Consider the following 20,439-nt stretch of genomic DNA (forward strand, 5'->3'; position numbering starts at 1 on the left):
CACTTGTGGATGCAGAGTTGCGTGGACACAGCCACCTCTATGTTCTCCCCAGCAGTAAACCGTTAACGAAGGCATACATGATACCAGACTGAAGTGGTTTTTGCCCATGCCTGCATGGTTTTCTTGTCTAATAGATCCATAAGACACAGAACAAAAAGACAAAACACAGTTAGTTCCTAAGGTGGGAATCAAACCATTGCAGTCAGGTTAGGTGGACACTACAGTACATTGGTTGAACGTGCTGGTTCCCTACCACATCCTGGTTCCCTACCAAAGGACCACAAATAGACAGAGCCTCTGCTGTTAAAAAAAAGAAAGAAAAAAGAAGTTATATTAGTTATATTTAAATTAAATGATTACTCTATCGTTCTTTTGCCAGCTGTAAACCTGGCTTACAGTTGCTAGCTAGTGCTTCTAGTTCTAGTTACTATAGGAGCGACCTAGTCATGATTGGCTGCCTCCTAAGCCAATGGGAATCTGAACCCATACTCTGAAACGCCGCAACGTGCAGCGAGTGGCAACAGCAGCTAATGCTGTGAGCTAACTGGAGCTACAGCAAAGCCATAACAAAACACAGTGAGTGAACCAACAAAAGAACGTCGGAAACGAACAAAGACAACGGCGGGGAGGTTGTGACAGAGACACATACAGTACACGTAAAAAAACAAATCAGTAAGGTCATAGAAATATTATTTTTATATTATTTCTTATAGCTACTTTAAGTCTCACCCGTGCTGCGAGTTTTGCCTATAACCTGGACACTGGACAGTATACACTCCCTTATGTGAGAGTCCTTTTGGAGTTTTCTTATACTTTTACCGTTCCATTTCTATCATCTATGGGGTGAGTTGATGGAAAAAAAGTAATTTCGGTGGTGAAGTATGCCTTTAAGCTTGAATACAAAAAAAAGTTCTGTAAGTTAACAGTATGAAGTGAGCTATACTATAATACACTCAGTCACATCATGCACACACACACACACACACTACATAGTTAAAAAGCCAACCCATACACCAGTGTTGGGCAGTAACGAGTTACTAGTTACATATTACTGTAATAATATTACTCTGCCAAAACAGTAATATTATAAAAAATAGCACATATTACATATTACTCTGGATTTGTTGGCTACCGTTTAAAAACGTTTTATTTAAAAGGTCAAGAGAGATTGCTGCTTTATTTTATAGCCTTTTTGGCTGATTGGCGACTCTTCGACTCTTCTCTCTCGAGCCACACTCGCGTGTTTGCTGCAGGCACCAAACCCACACGTCGGAGAACATCCTTTGGATCTGTAGAATTGCTTTCATGGAATTTGTCACTCAGAGTCTTTGGAGCCCGTGTATGGATGACAGTCAAGATCAGAAGGATTTTTCATTTCCGACAGCCAAGGAAGATCGACATCAACTCTACCCTCTCTGGCATCTCTGATGTTTTCAGGAGTTGGATCTAACAGCCGCCCCTCTTATGGACTGAAGGTGATGGGTGACCTCAAGTTGGTGTGCCAAAGTCCAGTGGCGTGCACAGATAGACACTAGGTGGTGCTAGAGCACCTGGCCTTTGCCCTCTGGATATCAATGTGCCCTTTTGTGTAACCCATATAAACTAGAGAGACTGTGTACCAATTTGCGGACGGACGGACGGACAGACGCGCACACACACGCACACGCACACACACGCACACGCACACGCACACGCACACACACACACACACACACACACACACACACACACACACACACACACACACACAAACATACTCTCTCCCCATGCCTTCGGCCTGGTGGAGACAATAAGCTGACTAAACATATTGTGTTGTAGGATCCTTTTTTGCAGGTGGGGTTGGCGCAAAAGTAATATTAATAATTATTACATGGCTTGGTCTGTATAACAGACCTCTGCCTAATCAAACCCTCTGAGGACCAGCTGCGCCCCACTTGTTTACTGCTGTTTCCAACATGACAGCCATTGTAAACACACACACACACACACTAGTGACACACAATGTCATTTACAACTAAACATTGCTCTCAAAAATGTTTTTGAAAACATTTGAGCGAGAAATAGACGAAGCAGTACCCGAAAATGGATTCTATTTGATCAACTCACTTCCTTGTTTTCCGACAGTGCTGCAGCCCTGCAGCTGGCCGGAGGCAGCCAGCACGAACTTATGGAATACTTTTTTTGTTGTGTTTTGGGTGTATTGATTTATGTTATGTAGCCATGTAATAAGTGGGATAATATCTGGCTAATATCTGGCAGGAAAATATCTGGCACCTTCAGGGAGTTTAACCACCTCGGCTTCACCTCGGTAGTTAAACTCCCTGTCGGTGAATTATCTCCCGACAATGACCACCTAGCCAGATATTATCCCTTACGTAACATATATATATATTGCCCAACACTGTTTATGTATACAATTACTGTATTGTCTGTTTTGAGATTTTGACAGTGTGTGTAGTTCAGATTGTTGGAATATGCAGCTGAAAATGAGAGACTGTTTTATACCCTGAATGCCACAGACGAAAAACAGTCTAAGTCCACACTTTTGATCCATAATGTATAAATGATAGATAAGGGTTCAGGACAACGAGGCCTTTTCGTGGAGGGGTCAGAATGAAATTTGGACTTGTACTGTTTTTCGTCTGTGGTACTCTATTCAGTTTGGCTGATTGGAGATTTCTTATTCCAATAAATTGGATTCAGTTGTAAAAGGAGCTGGTTGAACAGATTGTTTTCTTTCGCGGGAGGAAGGGGCCCGGTTGAAAAGTAATATAAAGTAATATGTAACTATATTAGGAACAAAGGGAGTCTACCAACGCGCCTCAAGCCTGGAGCGGCTGATCCGGTGCTTCACAGGTACAAGGACACAAGTTGCAGAAGGAGGAGAGGACACTGGAGCAGCACGGACATTTAGAGCCTTTTATTCCATTTTGACCTGAGATCAGATTCTAAAAATGTCTTCTACATCCTGACAGGTTTCTGAAAAAGCTAAGTTTCTATGTCAGTCGTTCTTCGATTTTTCAAAAATAGCAGATCTACAAGCTCGGTGGCGTGCACCTAATAACCCAAAATGGGTTATTAGGTGCTAAGTATACAGAACGACTAACGTTTCCACCTTGCAGTCTTGACTCTGAAAAAAACTCTAAAAACAAAAAATGTGAACGGCCTCACACTTCTATCTCGCTTGCACGCACACGCACGCATGCGCACACACGCACACACAGTGTTGTTTGGAAAGCCATGCAGGGAGTGAGACCCAAATTCTCCCACCAATGACGTCATGGTGCACGCACGCGCGCACACACACACGCACCATAGCCATGAATTCTCCCATGGCACGGTGAAGGTGGTTTTCCAAGCTATGCATTCAAGATGGTCATTGGTAACACTGCTAAAATGACTAAAATAACACTTCTAAAATGACTAAACTAACACTGCTACAAATCTGAGAATGTAAAGATGACACAACGTTTTCACTCTTTAAGTAAAGGTACATTGACAGGTATGACGACTCTAGACTCTAAAGTACCATTTCCTTTTGTCGAAATGGTGGAAACGGCCTATATGGGGCATTGCCTCGTCATCCAAGGCCAGGAGAAAATACATTTCCATTCTAAAAACGATATGCTTAAAACTCTGTAGGAAGGTAACTCTAGTCTAAGTCTTATGGTTTCAGTCTGAGATAAAAGGAACGAATATCAATACAACAATGAAATAGATCACTTATCAAAGTATAAGCACAACATTGCATGCAGACAAAGCCGGTCGATTTGAAAGACAGTATGACCCATGTGTGTGCGTACAAAACTGCAGGAGGCATAGCGATTAAAACCTCTGCAGATACTGTAGATCTAAGATATAGGAATATGTACAATGCCCATAACCACATAATTATCTTCTTCTCTGGACACCTATAGAGGGCACAGTCCAGTCCTCAAGAACAGGCTCTGGACACCTAGAGACACAGTCCAGTCCTCAAGAACAGGCTCTGGATACCTAGAGACACAGTCCAGTCCTCAACAACATGCTCTGGACACCTAGAGACACAGTCCAGTCATCAAGAACAGGCTCTGGACACCTAGAGGCACAGTCCAGTCCTCAACAACATGCTCTGGACAACTAGAGACACAGTCCAGTCCTCAATAACAGGCTCTGGACACCTAGAGACACAGTCCAGTCCTCAACAAACGGCTCTAGACAACTAGAGACACAGTCCAGTCCTCAATAACATGCTCTAGACAACTATAGACACAGTCCAGTCCTCAACAACATGCTCTGGACAACTAGAGACACAGTCCAGTCCTCAACAACATGCTCTGGACAACTAGAGACACAGTCCAGTCCTCAACAACATGCTCTGGACAACTAGAGACACAGTCCAGTCTTCAACAACAGGCTCTGGACACCTAGAGACACAGTCCAGTCCTCAACAACATGCTCTGGACAACTAGAGACACAGTCCAGTCCTCAACAAACGGCTCTGGACACCTAGAGACACAGTCCAGTCCTCAACAACCGGCGGAAATGTCGGTTCCCATGAAAGATGGAGCGGCTCCTTTCAAGGATCAATCAAAGTCCTTCCCTCAGAAGAGATAAACCGCCGCTTTATTTCTTTACCATAGATACAGGCTACAATAAAACACCATTTATTGATGCTAAACAATGGGTGATTTGTTGATGTGATCACTTTCGTTTTTAGATGGCTTCACCAGATACATTTTAAATCACGTGACTCTGATGATGATTATGTCGGACCTGCATGGCAACCATATTGTAAATTTCATTAGTTGCCATGAATACAGTACCTACAGTATAAGTGTACTTGCAAGTGCTGGGGATCAGGAGGGGGGGGGGTATCAAAAGCAGAAGCATATGGATCACTTCCTCCGATCGCCCAGGCAATGGGGGGGGGGGGACCACATAAATGGTAAATGGTGCATTTATATAGCGTCTGGGTCAGTGTTGATTTCGTCGACTAACACTATGACAAAGAATGTTCGTCGACTACCTTTTTCCCCCTCTTGACCAAATCTCTTAGCCTGAAAATAGCCATTTTTTGCTGAATGTTCACATCCCCATGGGTGACACTATAGGGTACAAGTGGTTAATTACAAATCGCCAGCACAGCGAATATTAAGCCGCATCCGCGCCTGGCTTCCGTTTTACTATCCATCAAGACAAAGGCTGGAGCTAATCCATCCGGTTCCACCCTTTAATCACCAATCCATCCTTAAAAAAAATAAAAGTCCCAATGTTATTTATTTGCCACAACTGCTTGTTTTTCCACTGTCTGCGGTTAATTTTCTGTGAGGAATGTGAGAAGCAGCTGTCACTTTAGCACATGAATGAAGCCGGTTTTAGCGGCCCAGAGGCATTGGAGTGGATCAACGTTTGGTAGGAGGGACAGCTGGGCCCAACGCGGGGACAATAGCACTCTCAGTTAATCATTAATACTCTTAATGAACAGCAGCCATGGCACCAGAGGTCCATCAGCCAGCCCCGGCTCTCCAAAACATTCTGCCTGGGGAGGGGGGGGGGGCAAGGGTGGTCCTGGCTGGACGGCTGACCCCACGCTGACACTTGTTGGTCGGCGGCGTCCTTTAAAGGGGCTGTCGCTTTGAGGAGAAGACAGATTTTTTTTTTTTTTTTTTATCGCTGAATCTAGATCTCTGTCTTTTTTTTTTAGTGGTGCAACCACTCCTATAGACAGCTATGTGTGTCTCTGGCTGGCTGTGTCCGTCCCTGGCTGGCTGGGTCTGTCCGAGCAACTGTTGCGCAGCCGCGCAGCCACACACACACACACACACACACACACACACACACATTTGATTGATTTGGGGTGTACAGTGACAGTACAGTAGAGGGACCCCCTGTGGACCCCCACACAGTAACTCTGTCATTTCTCAACCGTTTCGGACGTGGGGCGGCTCGCCGGAACCGGGCCGGCCCCCTGTGCGCGTTCTTGTGGGTCTGGAACTTCCGGGGACCCCCCCGGGGACCCCCACACGGAATTGCACCACTCACTTCACACGGGTGTGATTTTTAAATTAATTGTGCAGCTCTAGACTGAACCAATTAGAAGGTTTGAAACAGTACAGGACCCTTTCCTGTGCACTCAGGGTGTGGCTAGCCTCTTATAAGCAGGTGCATGAGGTTAACTGCACTGATTAATACAATATTTTCTGCTGATACTTCACTCCAGCTGATAGGGCATGGAGTACAGTGTGTCAACCGGGAGAGCAGGTAAACACAACACTCCTTCAAACCTTCAGATGTTGCACGCACGCACACATGCACACACACGCGCCCGCACGCACACACGCACACACGCACACACACACACACACACACACACACACACACACAAGAGAATGCTAATTCTGAGAAGTTACGCTCATTTATCATTTTGTACTTTAGCCTGTGAAAGCCTTACTTCTACAAACAAGGGATTGATCATTAGCATAGAGTTCGTTCCTTTGATTGTGATCTGGTTAAAAGAGCCAGTAAAATAACCAAAGATGTTATCTGGAGATGAATGAGTTTCTAAAGGGGAGCAGATGGTAGCTAAGGGTGTCACTTAAATGTAACACTGATCCTCTTGTTTGTGGTTTTTGTATGCATGCACGCGTGTCTTACGTGCACACGTGCGAGCAAGCAGGGCACGTGCGTTACACATCTGTGCATGCGGGCGTGCACCCGTGCACGCGAGCTGTGCGCGCGCGTGCATGCGTGTGTGCGCGCGCGTGTGTGTGTGTGTGCACTTGTGATTGCCTGTATGGCTTGACCACATGAATTTGTATGTGCCAGGGTGCTTGCACGTGTCTGCCTCTGTGTCCCAGCTAGGCTATCATCGGTGGTGGCAGGTGTTCCAGTGTCCCCGAAAAGAGCGGGTTTTATGTCCCCTCCTCAAGTTAGTGGCTTGGTTGCTAGGACGACGGCGCAACAGAAAGAGGCTTGTGTCTGGGGGGGGGGGGGGGGGGGGGTGGCGGGGAGGAAAGGAGGAGAAGAGAGACGAGAGAAGAGAAGGGCAGTGTTGTTTTTGGCAGCAGATTTCTATTTTAGTTTAGTCATATAGTCTTTGGAATAAAACTTCATTTAGTTTTAGTCATATTATAGTCACCTGGAATGTTTTAGTGTTAGTCTAGTTTTAGTCGACACAGTATCTCTATAGTCATGTGTTCAAGACAGATCTGTCCGATATTTCATATTCCATATTCCATCGTAATTGGCTAACATTGTATGCAGGATTGGCCCGTTTTGAACAAAAAGCCTCTAATCATGAACGCAGCGTGCAATTTATGTGCAATCTTTCGCACACTTTCCTACTAGGCTGAGGAATATATCCCACCCTTTTCACATTGGCCTGTTATAGCGCCACCAATAGGTGGATTTTTGTAAAACACATTTTTGGAACAAAATGCCTCAAATCATGCAATTGGCATCAAAGGCGTAAGAAGAAATGGCACCCTTTTCACATTGGCCTATTATAGCGCCACCAGGAGGCCACAACCTGACCTGCCCTGGTGGAGACCTGTGCCGCGAGGGGCACTTTATCTAGTTTACTTTGAAACCATGGCACATTAGGAGTCCACTAGTAGTCTAGTTGCAAAGACCCCCTTAACTCTGAGAGTGTTCAAATGGAACCAAGTGGACCCGTAAGGGTCCACTTGGTTCCATTTGAACACTCCAGACCTGTTATGGTCATTCAGGGCCATCTATTTCTGTTTCTGGTAATATTATTGTCTAGCAAAAATGGAATGTGTGCATGCGTGCGTGCGTGCGTGCGTGCGTGCGCACGATTCAAACCGTCCTCAAGGTGCCACTATACTAGCCTGCTTTACATTTTCTTCCAAACACTTCTACAGTCCCAAACTCACAGATCTCACCACATTATCTCAAACACGCAGGTCCAATTATGTTTGTGTAAACATTCTTGGCAAATAAATAAGTCACAGATTTTCCTCAAAATGCGTGTTGCGGTCAGAGTTATTGGAAAAAGGTCCCAGATTCAAACCTCACCACTACAGTTGTCAAACTGCCATTGAGCAAGGAATGGTATCACATGACTCCTTATTGTTAGTCACCCTGTATAAAAAAAATCACACCCGTGTGAAGTGAGTGGTGCAATTCCGTGTGGGGGTCCCCGGAACTTCCAGACCCACAGGAACGCGCCCAGGGTGCCGGCCCGGTTCCGGTGAGCTACCCCGCGTCCGAAACGGTTGAGAAATGACAGGGTTACCGTGTGGGGGTCCCCAGGGGGTCCCTCTACTGTACTGTACTGTACTGTACTGTACTGTACTGTACTGTACTGTCCTGTGACTACTGTCACACCTGAAATCATCATATATACAGTTAATGTGTGTGCGTGCATGCGTGCGTGCGTGCGTGCGTGCGTGCGTGCGTGCGTTAGGCTGCGCAACAATGACAATTTGTGGTGAAAACCACCCAAACGCTATTTTCGTGCTCGGACACAGGGACACAGGGACACAACCAGGGACACGCATAGCTGTCTATAGGAGTGGTTGCACCACTCAAAAATGTCTATGTGGAAAACACCTCCAATCAGTGACGGGTGGAAAACGATTCTATTCACAATGAAACTCAGCGGTGTTTGCAAAATGCTGACAATGAGTTCAAAGGACACAAAAAAGGAATTGAATATCACACAACCTATCAGATTCCTGACCAGGTATGACAGCTGTTTGTCCCGTCACTGATTGATTCTCGTCACTGATATGGCTTACGATGGAACACTGTAGAGCAGTGGTTCCCAAACTCTTTCATGTTAAGGACCCTCAAATTGACACTAATTAGCCCGCGGACCCCCATTTGAAAATATATGCCAAGGACCCCCATAAGAGAAGACTTTTAAGGCAGTGATTCTCAACCATTTTAATTTCAAGGACCCCCAGTTTGACATGCATTAGGCTACGGACCCCCATTTAACAGCATTTCAATCTCTGGGACCCCAATTAATATTGTAAAATCAATGTTCAAATGGACGGGTCCATTTGGTTCCATTTGTACACTCTCAGAGTTACAGACCCATAAGGGTCCATTTGGTTCCAAACTATAATTTAGCTGGGGACCCCCTGGAACTCCCTCAAGGACCCCTGGGGGTCCCCGGACCCCACTTTGGGAACCACTGCTGTAGAGCAGTAGTTTTCAACCCTTTTCATGTCAAGGTCCATAATTTATTCGGCATGTGATCCCCGGAACCACCGTTTGATGAGATTTAGCCTCTCAGACAAAAAAACCCGAAATAACATTTTGTTATCGCTGGATAAGACTTTGTCCACAATTCCATGCTGTATTGATGTTGGTACCATTAGGAGAGACAACAACAAGGTTGATCAAAAGTAACAATTATTTTACTTCCTCTAGTTGTGTATAGACTTCTTGAAAATGAAGTAATGCATGAAGATGTTTAACATAAATGTAACTCTTGAGAGAGTAACATTTCAAGATCTAATATGGGTGCTTTTGGTTACAAACTCTCCTTCATTTAGCTGGGGACCACCTGGAACCCCCTCAAGGACCACTGGTGGTCCTCGGACCACTGGTTGAAAACCACTGCTGTAGAGAAATAAACATCAATGACCAATTGACCATCCTGTGTGTGTGTGTGTGTGTGTGTGTGTGTGTGTGTGTGTGTGTGTGTGTGTGTGTGTGTGTGTGTGTGTGTGTGTGTGTGTGTGTGTGTGTGTGTCGTGCGTGCGTGCGTGCGTGCGTGCGTGCGTGCGTGCGTGCGTGCGTGCGTGCGTGCGTGCGTGCGTGCGTGCGTGCGTGCGTGCGTGCGTGCGTGCGTGCGTGCGTGCGTGCGTGCGTGCGTGCGTGCGCGCGCGCGCGCGTGCGTGCGTGCGTGTGTGCGCACGCACACGCACGCACGCACTAACGCACGCGCGTGTGCGTGCGTGCGTCTATGTGTGCACAAGGATGCACATGTGTGTCAGTGAGTGTGTGTATGCGTGTGTGCACACATGTAGCGTGTATAGTGTGTGTAGGTTTGGTTCAATGTGTGGTTAGGTCACCTAGCTTAGGTGTAAGGAAATCTGGGAGTAACTAGGAGTCATCAATCCCTACTTGGCCTCTCTTTTCTCCCACGGGAGGGAGATCATTCTCCCCTGGCGAGGCTGATCAGCAGCTGCCGCCCGCCCGCACGCACGCACGCACGCACATGCACACGCACACGCACACGCACACACACACACACACACACACACACACACACACACACACACACACGTGCACAAACACGGACAGCGGACAGCAGAGTTGTTTGACACCTGCCAAGTTAAGTGTGGTTGAATCGAACGCGACAGTTTTGAGGTCAACTGTTTATAATGATTTTGCATTTTTCTCCAGCCTTTATCTTCAGGAACACCTTGCTGTGCATGTTCTTCACAATGTATGAAGTACTTTACTGTGAACAGCGTCTAGACAGGTGCACAATGCCCGGCTGCTGCCCTGAACCGCACCACTGACACAAAAGTTTCAATCATTTCAAATCACAGAAATCACATCAATCACAGAAATAATCTATTATGTTGTTGCAGTCCAAGAGCAGGTGCCAATGGCGAGTACTAGGAACTGTTGGGGGGCACAGGCAGTTCATCGACACAATGATAAGAGCTGTGTAAATGTTTTATGTTTTGTGAACGTTATATATAATCGATTATTGCTCCAAAATTAGTATCATTGACATTCACAAATTGTGGCGGCTCCATGATTTACTGAATAAGATTCTTCTGTAGGATAAATGATGTAGTTATAGTTGTGTCAAAGAACTTTGATCTAAGAACAGTGGCTGTTGTCCTTCCTCCCATTGAGCCTGTCACAATTTCTCATTTAACTTCCCCCATTAAGAAACTTTCTAGACTATCTCTCTGCAATGTCTGACAACACGCAGGAAAGTGGCAATACACGATTTGTCAAAACCGACAAATCACGTTTAATTTCTCTGTCAAGCAGCATTCAGGTGCACGCAAGATAAATACACACTGTCAGTGTGTATTTGAGTTAGGTTAATTTGAGTTAAATGATCCGTGTGACACTGATCATTTAACTCAAATTAACCTGTACAGTATGGAAACCTGGCTTGAGTCCTCCAGGGAATACTGACATTCCAGTTGAGGTATTAAGCTTCGCTGTAACTTGTGTTGTGTTTCTCAACTGTCATGTGAAAGCATTTAAAGCTTCATTTGTTGGGTAACCGCAAAACATGCTTTGATGTTGACTGGCTTGCAGCTAGACACGGCGAGTCTGCAGTCACCTGTGTTGTTTGTTCATCAAGGTTAACTTGCTGTATAAATGAGAAAAAAATGAGTAAAAATATATTTTACCACAAGCTGCTTGGGAAAGTTAATAAACAAATCCTTGAATAGAATCCACTGAATAGAAGTCTTAAATTAAAATTAAACTGAGATAAGATGAGAAAAAATAAACTGCAACCGCCTCACTGTCGCAGTGACGATCCCATGTGGTCTGAGCTGTGTGCCTCCATGACGCTCCTCTTTCATTTCCTCTGTGTTAGGATCGATATTAAAGATGGAGTGCCGTGATATTTGTATTTTTTTCCCCAGTTTTTCCTGTGTTTATGAGGTGACAGTACTTCATTAGACCCATTGGTGGTGGCTAAATATCTCTGTGCATGCGTGGACTGCCTTGAAGGAACAGTATCTGAATTTGCCTGGTAGGTACGGGATGAGAAGTGTGGAAATCTGATATGGGAGATGACTACAAGAGACGGCTGTGTGTGGCTAAAGTATAGAATCAGGATGAGACATGGACGCTCACAGTAGACCAGAAAAAGGCCCTGGATGGCGTCTACACAAGAATGCTATGAATGGCACTTGATTTAACATGGGAGGACCATATCAGAAACGTGGTGGACCCAGGGCCGGATCTACCATATGGGCACTTTGGGCATGTGCCCAGGGGCCCTTGGGCACCAGGGGCCCCTCCTTTTCTTTTAAGCTCCACAGAAAATGTACCTGCTAATCCGAATTAAATAAATGGTGTTTTATTGTTGGTGAGAAGGGCAGCTCAAAAGTGCAATTGTGTGTAAAGCAGCAACAATGCGCTAGATTGGCTGTCACTCTGGGGGGGTAGGCGACCGGAAATAGGCCAATAAAACGGCATAAAACTGCCCCAAAACGGCTCCGAAACAGCAAAAATGTTGCGCGTGCGTGAAGGGGGGCCCTTCGAGCTTCAGGGCCCAGGGGCCCTCAGAGGTGTTAATCCGGCCCTGCGTGGACCTCTACTCGGGCCATGGACAAGATCAAAAAGACAAGGACGAGGCTGACTATAGGCACTGTTACTGTCAGGCACTTAGAACTGATCATCACAAGCCCACTAATGCAGTGGGAGCCAAGCCAACGCACAGCTGCAGTAGGAGGGTAAGGGGGTGCATCACTTGTGTGAATACACAGCGGCGTGACCATAGACATATATAAAGGCTAGATGGTGCAAGGCGGAGACTCTGGTGTCGTTCATCTTGCTACAGTCCTACATTCTGTGGTAGCTCAAACAAAAATACTCATAACTCAAATTTGGACGGATTTACAAACGGTTTGGTTGATTACAGACGTTATCGACGTGGCTATGATTCAGGATGCTTGTCTGCTTAATGTTATTTTTCATATGAACGTCATATAAAAGCATATAAGTATGCGGACGTCTCTGACGTTTATAACAAGCCAAACCGTTTGAAAATCGGCTGAAAGTTTAGCAAGTTATGGTTATTTAAAAAAAGTTTCAAACGCATCGTGCAATAAAACAATGAAGCAAATCTAACCTTGTCCTGAGCGTCTCTGGAGTGTGCGGTCCCTTCCTTTTATTGGGGAAGTTGGGCGTGACAGCATAGCCAGCAATACTGCAGAGCCCCGGACCCTGATGGTGAATAGGAAGTAGTGGAGGGCGGCAATCCAGGAGTCCTGTTGGTGTCAGCTAGTCCAAACCCTCGCATCACACCATCAGATGAACATTTATTGAACCCTGAGCGGAAACACAGGAACTGGTATGAGTAAGAGTCAAGAACCATTAAAATAGTCAACAAAAATCAAATGAAATGCAATCAAATAGTGTAAGTCAGCATCAATACAGAGACTATACAAATGTATTTGTGTTCTATCACCGTGCAGTGAACCCTGAATATTAAGGATATACAGTATGTATAGATTAGATTATAATCTACTGGTATATATACTGTATAAGTGAATTGAAGATCTGGGTGATATATGTACTGTCTATCATCAACAATGAATATGTGAAAGAATATAAGTACAGTACAGTCTATCAACAATAAATATGAGTGAATATTTTGTGTACTGTAAATCTCTCATCAATATATCCTACTAGTCCAAGTGCAGTGCAACAGAGTCAAAGCTGATTGATTGATTGATTGAAAATTGTATTAAGAAGACTGACAGGAAAGAGGGAGAGAGAGAAGGGGAGAGACATGCGGCAAAGGTCGTCATGAACTGGACTCGCACACGCGGCACGCTGTCAGGCAAAAGCCTACAGTATATGTGGCATGCGCCTGGCCAGCGGGCGCCTTGTTTTTAGGGCCTTTGAGGTGCTGTGGTACCATGAGGTGCATGCATAGTCGAAGAAACCTTGTATAAGGACTCCTGTTAGGGTCTTCAAAGTATTTTTGCTGACCAGTGAGGAGATCCAGTGAGGAGATTCCCTCAAACCGGAAGAATAACAATAAAAGTGTGACTCCTTCTCTCGTAGCCTGCAGAATTTATTTTGAAAAATCGGTTTGATGGAAAGGAAGTTCCAGATTGAGGGTCCCGGCCTGATGACTACAAAACAATGACTACAACATGACGTAACGATATCATCCGCTCCGACCATAAACCCGAAAAGGAATGCTGCCCAGGCTAATCACCACCCATCAGGCAAACCAGGCATACTTAATGAACTGATGGGTGTGGCCACTAAGTACTAGTAAAACACACAAATTACTTGAAACTGAAAAAGAGGAATGGTGTACGCCGTATTGAATCAGATCAGATGTATTTCATGCAACTGCTCATCTTTTTCAAATTAAGATTTGCTGAAGCAAGCAAAATGCTGATAAGTCATATGTCAGCAGTTCGATCAGGTCAATCTAATGGATTTTGTTCAAGATCAAAAGTCATATAAAGTCGACTAATTAAGGCTTTGGCAGGTTATGAGTTGTTTCAGAATCTGTTTACGAGTGTGCCCCAGCTGGCCCCTCTCTCTCTCTCTCTCTCTCTCTCTCTGCACACAACAGCATACACAGTAAATCCCAAACACCATTTGGGTCCCATTTTTACACTAGTTAAATGAACCCTGCAGATTTTGATTGAAATTGGTATCCATATAAGGAGTATGCATGCTAATGTATTCAATCTGGGCAATGGCTCTCAGTGCTCATTTCACATGAACAATGATGATGGAAAAATGTAAATGCCCACATTTACAGTAATTGGTTGGGGATACATTGTCTGCATTGTGCGCTTTGTGATGCAAATGTTTTAAGTTTTGGGTTTAGTTAGTCTATATAGGGCTGGGCTGGGCGAGACTGCCATACATAGCCTACTACCATGTCATTATCATCCCTAGCTTCACTGTTTCAATGGAAATCAGCGTATTCTACAAGCAGCATGCAAGGCAAATCTTTATGTAAATCACAACATCGGGGGAATGTCATTCTTCTGATCTTGTGTGCCTCTTCAAAACAAGCCGGTGCTTGTTTCCACGGCTGTAACTGATCACTAATCATTGACCTAATCAGACATGAAGTCTCCCCCCTGTCAGGTGAAAAGAAGCAGCTTGGACTCCTCATGCATAGAAGGAAGCATGAGGTCAGTCTGCTGCCCCCCCCGGTTGGCAGAGGAAGTGTAGCGCCCAGGATTACATTACTTAATATTGACACTGGGTGAAAAAATGGGTTGCAAAATTGTGGGATAAAAATTGACATTTTTAGGGAACATTTCTGCATGTATGCAACTATTTTTTTTAAAGAGATAGTATAGGCTAAGCTATATTTATGTATGACAAAAATAAAGAGCATAGAATTAAAAACTTGTAGGACATGTGTAAACATGAAGCTGTTGGCATACATAGCTGTTTCATAGTAGCCTATGCAGGCCACCATTTTGAAATGTGTCCCTTGCGAAACTTATTGCATGATAGCCTACTGATTAAATGTTTTATTAGGCCTACTGATTAAACATTTCTGTGTCTATAGATGACCCCCCCCCCCCCCCATCATAATTCATAGTTTCACACCATAATTTTGGTTTTGTTTCAATTATATATTGCACATTTTCAAGTTGACAAAAATAATCATGACATATATATGCCTACTGAACATTTTCAACGGTAAATGTTCTTGTTTAACTTTTTTTTGTTCGTGTATATAAGCCAAGCGTACATAAATACATGTTTAAATCTTTAACTCATTTAACCTACAAGATGTGTAACCTGTGGGTGTTTTTTTTTTGGGAGCGGGCATTTGGTCACATGGTAGGACTATAGCATCCAGTCTGCAATGCTCAGTGGGGGGTTTCATGTGTGCAAGTGCATTGAAAACGACCACCCGAGAAGATACTTGAAGAATGCTTTACTGCAGTGGTTTTCAACCAGTGGTCCGTCCCCGTCCGGGGACAGGGCGGGGCGGGGGGTTCCAGGTGGTCCCTAAACGATGGAGAGTTTGTAACCAAATGGACCCTTATTAGTTTGTACTAACTTTTGAGAGTGTAAAATCAGTTCATCATTTCATTTTACGCTCTCAAGAGTTAAATCAGTGTTAAACATCTGTATTAGGCCTACTTAATTTACAAGACGTCTACATAATTTAAATCATATATCCAACAATACAAAAATAAAAAAAAACTTTCGTTTTGGGTCATTAAGTCTAAATGGTGGCTGTACATGCTGAAAAAAATAATGGGCCTCGATATGAAAAAGGTTGAAAACCACTGCTTTATGGACATAAATCAGGCAACGGGCCTTGAACCTGACCTTATGGTCCATCTAGGGGAGCTTGTCACATTGCTTCCCCGCTGGCGCATTGTTAAGGGAACGGAATGGAGAGAGATAGTGTACGGGCTATCCAATAAACTTCACTGCCGCCCTGTTCGGACCCTCTCCTCTCCTCTCCCCCATGCGGTGCTCCACAGTTTTGACACAGAGACAAAAAAACCGACTAGGGGGACTATGAATGGTAAAGAAACCAAGGAGGAGGCAGCAGAGCAGAGGAGGGAAAGCAAAAGAAAGCGGTTTGCCTTTGTAGTCGGGGAGGAATGCGGAAATGTCCCTGCTCTGTGTCAAACCTCTCTGAAGGGGGTCAGGCCACATTCAACCAGCGTGGGAAAGCCAGCCAGGGAGAGAGAGAGGGAGAAGGAGCTCTCTCTCACACACACACACACACACACACACACACACACACACACACACACACACACACACACAGAAACACAGACAGACAGACAGACAGACGTTGCAGCATATCAAGAAAGGGAAGAAGAGGGCATAATCACGCGTCTACCACCATTGTCCTGTGCTAGCTGCTGTGACCTCGGCAAAAGAAAAAGTTACAGTGCGCTGAGTAGGCTATAGTGCGCAAACGGGATTTTTTTTGGGGTTGTGCGTGGAATACGCCCCCCCACCTCCTCCTCCTCCTCCCTTGTTTTAGTTTTTCTGTGCCAGAGAGAGTTGTAGTCTTTTTATTTGGAGGGATGGGAGGTTAAGAGGAGCTGCTGCAGCTACCTGTGTGGCCCCGCCGTGAGGACACTATAAAGACAGGACAGTGAGGGATGTGTGTGTGCCGCTGCAGGAAAAGCGTTTCTCCATTCATCTATACTAAACGCCAGCGATGAGAACTCCTCCAACCACGGCAGTTTAAAAAAAAGGGACATGTCGACGTTGTATTCATGCGACCTTTTTGTTGACAACATAAAACAAGGTAAAACGGGGATATTTTGTAATTGAAATGGGGATAAATAGTGGCCTAGGTTAAGAACAAATTACGTGTCCAAACACTATCATATTAAATAACAACCGCCAGTAAACTATAGCCTATGTTTATTTTATTTTTATTATTTGAATGCAAGCACAAATAAATTGGAAAAAAATATTTAAAGCCGAGGAAACGCCTATGTAACCCCACTAAAACACAGTTTTACCCGTTGCAGTTAATGTGTGTGTTTAGTTTGGAGTTAGAAACTAGTTTAAATGGACTGTGGTGGTATAGGAAGTTTAGACAATGCAATCAGTAGCCACGTGCTCCACAAACTTGCTTTAGCCTCAAACACAAGCTATGATAAAGAGGGCTAGAGAAAATAGTATGGTCGTTTCACTGTTTATTTAAGGGCATTGGGTTGAATTGCTGTATGCCTACTGCAGTTTGGAATTCTCTATTTTAGTTTATTTTGCACAATTTCGCCTACTCATTTATATTATAGCCCACATATTATCTCAAATAACATTGTATAGTTTGACGAATTCGCGAAGATAGGCCTACCCCAGTCGCAAAATAACAGAATGTAGGCTATTAGTCTATTTTGTATTTATTTGACATTATTCTGTGTTCGAGGTAGGAGGACATGAGTTGATATGCGTAATAGGAGGAGGAGTGGAACTTGGACGCATCTGCATGGGCTCTCTCTCTCGTGTTGTTGATAGTCGGAATAAAACATGATGACAGCTGTCTCATTGCCTACCTGGACTATTGTTTAATCCACATTTACAGAGATGGTGACTTCTTCCATCTTTGTCTCCCTGTTATCTAGGCAATAACACGTGCCAAGAAGTTTCTGTGAAGATGCCTTTGTGAAAACTAGTGGCTCGTCGTCACACCACGTCTCGCCGGGATTCCCCGCAATATTTTTCAGCAAGAGAAGGAGAGAAACAAATCAGCAAAAAAAGAAAATGGACAAAGAAACTATTGGTACTCAGTATGAGCCTGTCGCCGAGATCGGCGAAGGCGCTTACGGGAAGGTGTACAAGGCGAGAGATCTGAAGAACGGGGGACGCTTCGTAGCCCTAAAAAGAGTTCGGGTGCAAACGGAGGAAGAAGGAATGCCTCTCTCCACGATCCGCGAGGTGGCGGTACTGAGGCAGCTGGAAGCGTTTGAGCACCCCAATGTTGTCAGGTAAGAGCTCGCTGTGTGTGTGTGTGTGTGTGTGTGTGTGTGTGTGTGTGTGTGTGTGTGTGTGTGTGTGTGTGTGTGTGTGTGTGTGTGTGTGTGTGTGTGTGTGTGTGTGTGTGTGTGTGTGTGTGTGTGTGTGTGTGTGTGTGTGTGTGTGTGTGTGTGTGTGTGTGTGTGTGTGTGTGTGTGTGTGTGTGTGTGTGTGTGTGTGTGTGTGTGTGTGTGTGTGTGTGTGTGTGTGTGTGTGTGTGTGTGTGTGTGTGTGTGTGTGTGTGTGTGTGTGTGAGACATGTTGCTCTATAGATATTGTTGTTTTGGTTTTTTTTAAGATCTTTGCTTCAGAAGACAACCCTGTCATAACTTTACTTTATTCAGAGTCAGTGAGTTTAGTCAGGTCTTGTGTGTGGTGAGACTATACTCAAGATTAGTCCTTGGTATTTGTTTTATTTTATAGCGCATAAAGAGCTGCGGGACTTGGGTGCAATTCCAAATGGACACTTAAGGCTTGAATAGCTAGTAACCGCTCTAACAATAATTCCCCAATGAATCAATGAATAATGGACACTAATGGCTTCTTCTACAATGTACCCATGGGAAGACAATTAGGTCAGCATGGGTTGTGATAGTCCATTTCTATTAAGTAACCAATTATTTGAATACACCCCATGTTTTTATGTCTTTATCACAAAATCAAGTGAACTTAAGTGGGAAAGCATTTGCTTTTTAACATTCAAAGTTAAAATTGTACAGATTCATAAAGCCCCACAGGAGCCCACGTTTCTCTCCAGCCGAGCCAAGCCGCATGGCCAGGCTAGGTGGGGTGCATTGTGGGCCTTCTGTGTTACTCCAGGCAACCCCTGGATGTTTGTAATGGGGCCCATGCCCATTATTCATTCCATATGTTGAGTGTCTGCTGAGAGCGCCCATTGTAGCCCGACAATCAGGCTGCGAGGGGCGTTTAACCCCCGGCACCTCGAGGGGAGCGTGCGTTTCATTCTCTGACATCATATACGTTAATGACACCTTGAAAGAAAGGATCTCCTCTCACACGCTTTTTTTTCCAGGATCTCCAACCCCACTGATTACAAGGTATTGGCTCCGGTTGCTTGTTGGTGAGAGAGGAATGGAAATGCTTCCTGGGGGGATTTAACAGTGTTGTTCCAGGCTTTGATTCACAGCCGTTTATGTAGATTAGCCGCTTTTCGGATGAGTTACAACTGCACATCTGCATGCATCAAAAAAAGTTTGTTTCCACTGTTTATTTGGGATTTAAGACCATGCCCCATCGATAAATCATTCATTGCACTCGTCATAAAGTGGTGTATTTCTTCTGTGAATAATGATGGGTTTTGCAAGATGAATGCTACTATTGAGGGGATCTTAAAAAAAAAGCCTTCATCAATCTTGACATCGGCTCATGAAAGCCTTGTAGGAAACGGACCTCGTCACCTCTCATTGTGCCCTTGGAGCACACCACGGTCATGTCTTTGAGGGAATTCCATCCCCGGATCCCAGATTGCATGCTTGGTTGCCGCGACGAGAGATGCTACCCTATAGACATCAGTGACAGATAGGGCTCAGCAAGGGTTGCCATGAAGGCAGTGTTGATTTTGGCAGCAAATTTTGATTTTAGTTTAGTCATAGTCTTTTGAATAAAGTTTAATTTCGTTTTTTTTGTCATATTTTAGTCATCTGAAATGCTTTAGTTAGTCTAGTTTTAGTCGACTAAATGTCATGCGATTTTTGTCGACTACAGTTGATTTAGTCGACTAAAATATAATTTGGCGGGCCTCGATGCCGTCGTAATGGCTGATTTTACACTTGCTGAAAATAGGCGATCCACAAGCTCACAACGCGTCGCAGCATGACACGGTGTGAGCTTGTAGATCGGCTATTTTTAGTCATCATAGCTTAGTTTTCATTTAGTTCCCATAGTTTTCGTCAGTGAAAAAATGTAGTCGACGAACAGTTTGTTGTTAGTATTAGTCGCTAAAATCAACACTGGGTTGCCTGCTTGGTTTCTGTGACGAGAGATGGTGACATCATCAGTGACAGATAGGGCCCAGCAAGGGTTGCCATAGAGTATCAGGAGTTGTTGTGGTGCTGGTAACTTGTGGTCCTCCTCAGCTCTTTGAAGAAGACATACTGGATGGCTTTTTTTCCTCAGCTTTTCACCAAAGCCTGCCTTGGCAGCGCTGCCGACATAATCTGGATTCTTGGCCGTAGTTTGTTGCCTAGAGAAACACGACCGTAAATGTTGGTGTGTGGTTCTTGGTGTGCTTGAATCACTCCACGAGTGTCGCATGCGCCG

The 20,439-nt window shown here is 44.6% G+C and overlaps 1 protein-coding gene across 1 annotated transcript in view; it reads right to left on the reverse strand.

The window, feature by feature from the left end:
* hepacam2 (HEPACAM family member 2) overlaps positions 1–17,829 on the reverse strand; it is a 41,407-nt gene extending 23,578 nt beyond the window's left edge. Inside the window, exons 1-2 of the mRNA XM_079522287.1 lie at positions 17,700–17,829; positions 12,797–12,996 (exon numbers count right to left, since the gene is read on the reverse strand). Of these exons, the coding sequence (XP_079378413.1) occupies positions 12,797–12,863 (67 nt within the window). The 5' untranslated portion in view covers positions 12,864–12,996; positions 17,700–17,829. The remainder of the gene's footprint in view (positions 1–12,796; positions 12,997–17,699) is intronic.
* Positions 17,830–20,439: the final 2,610 nt, after the last annotated feature.

The sequence above is a fragment of the Electrona antarctica genome (assembly GCF_951216825.1).
Source record: "Electrona antarctica genome assembly, chromosome: 15".
In the NCBI taxonomy this organism is placed as follows: Eukaryota; Metazoa; Chordata; class Actinopteri; order Myctophiformes; family Myctophidae; genus Electrona; species Electrona antarctica.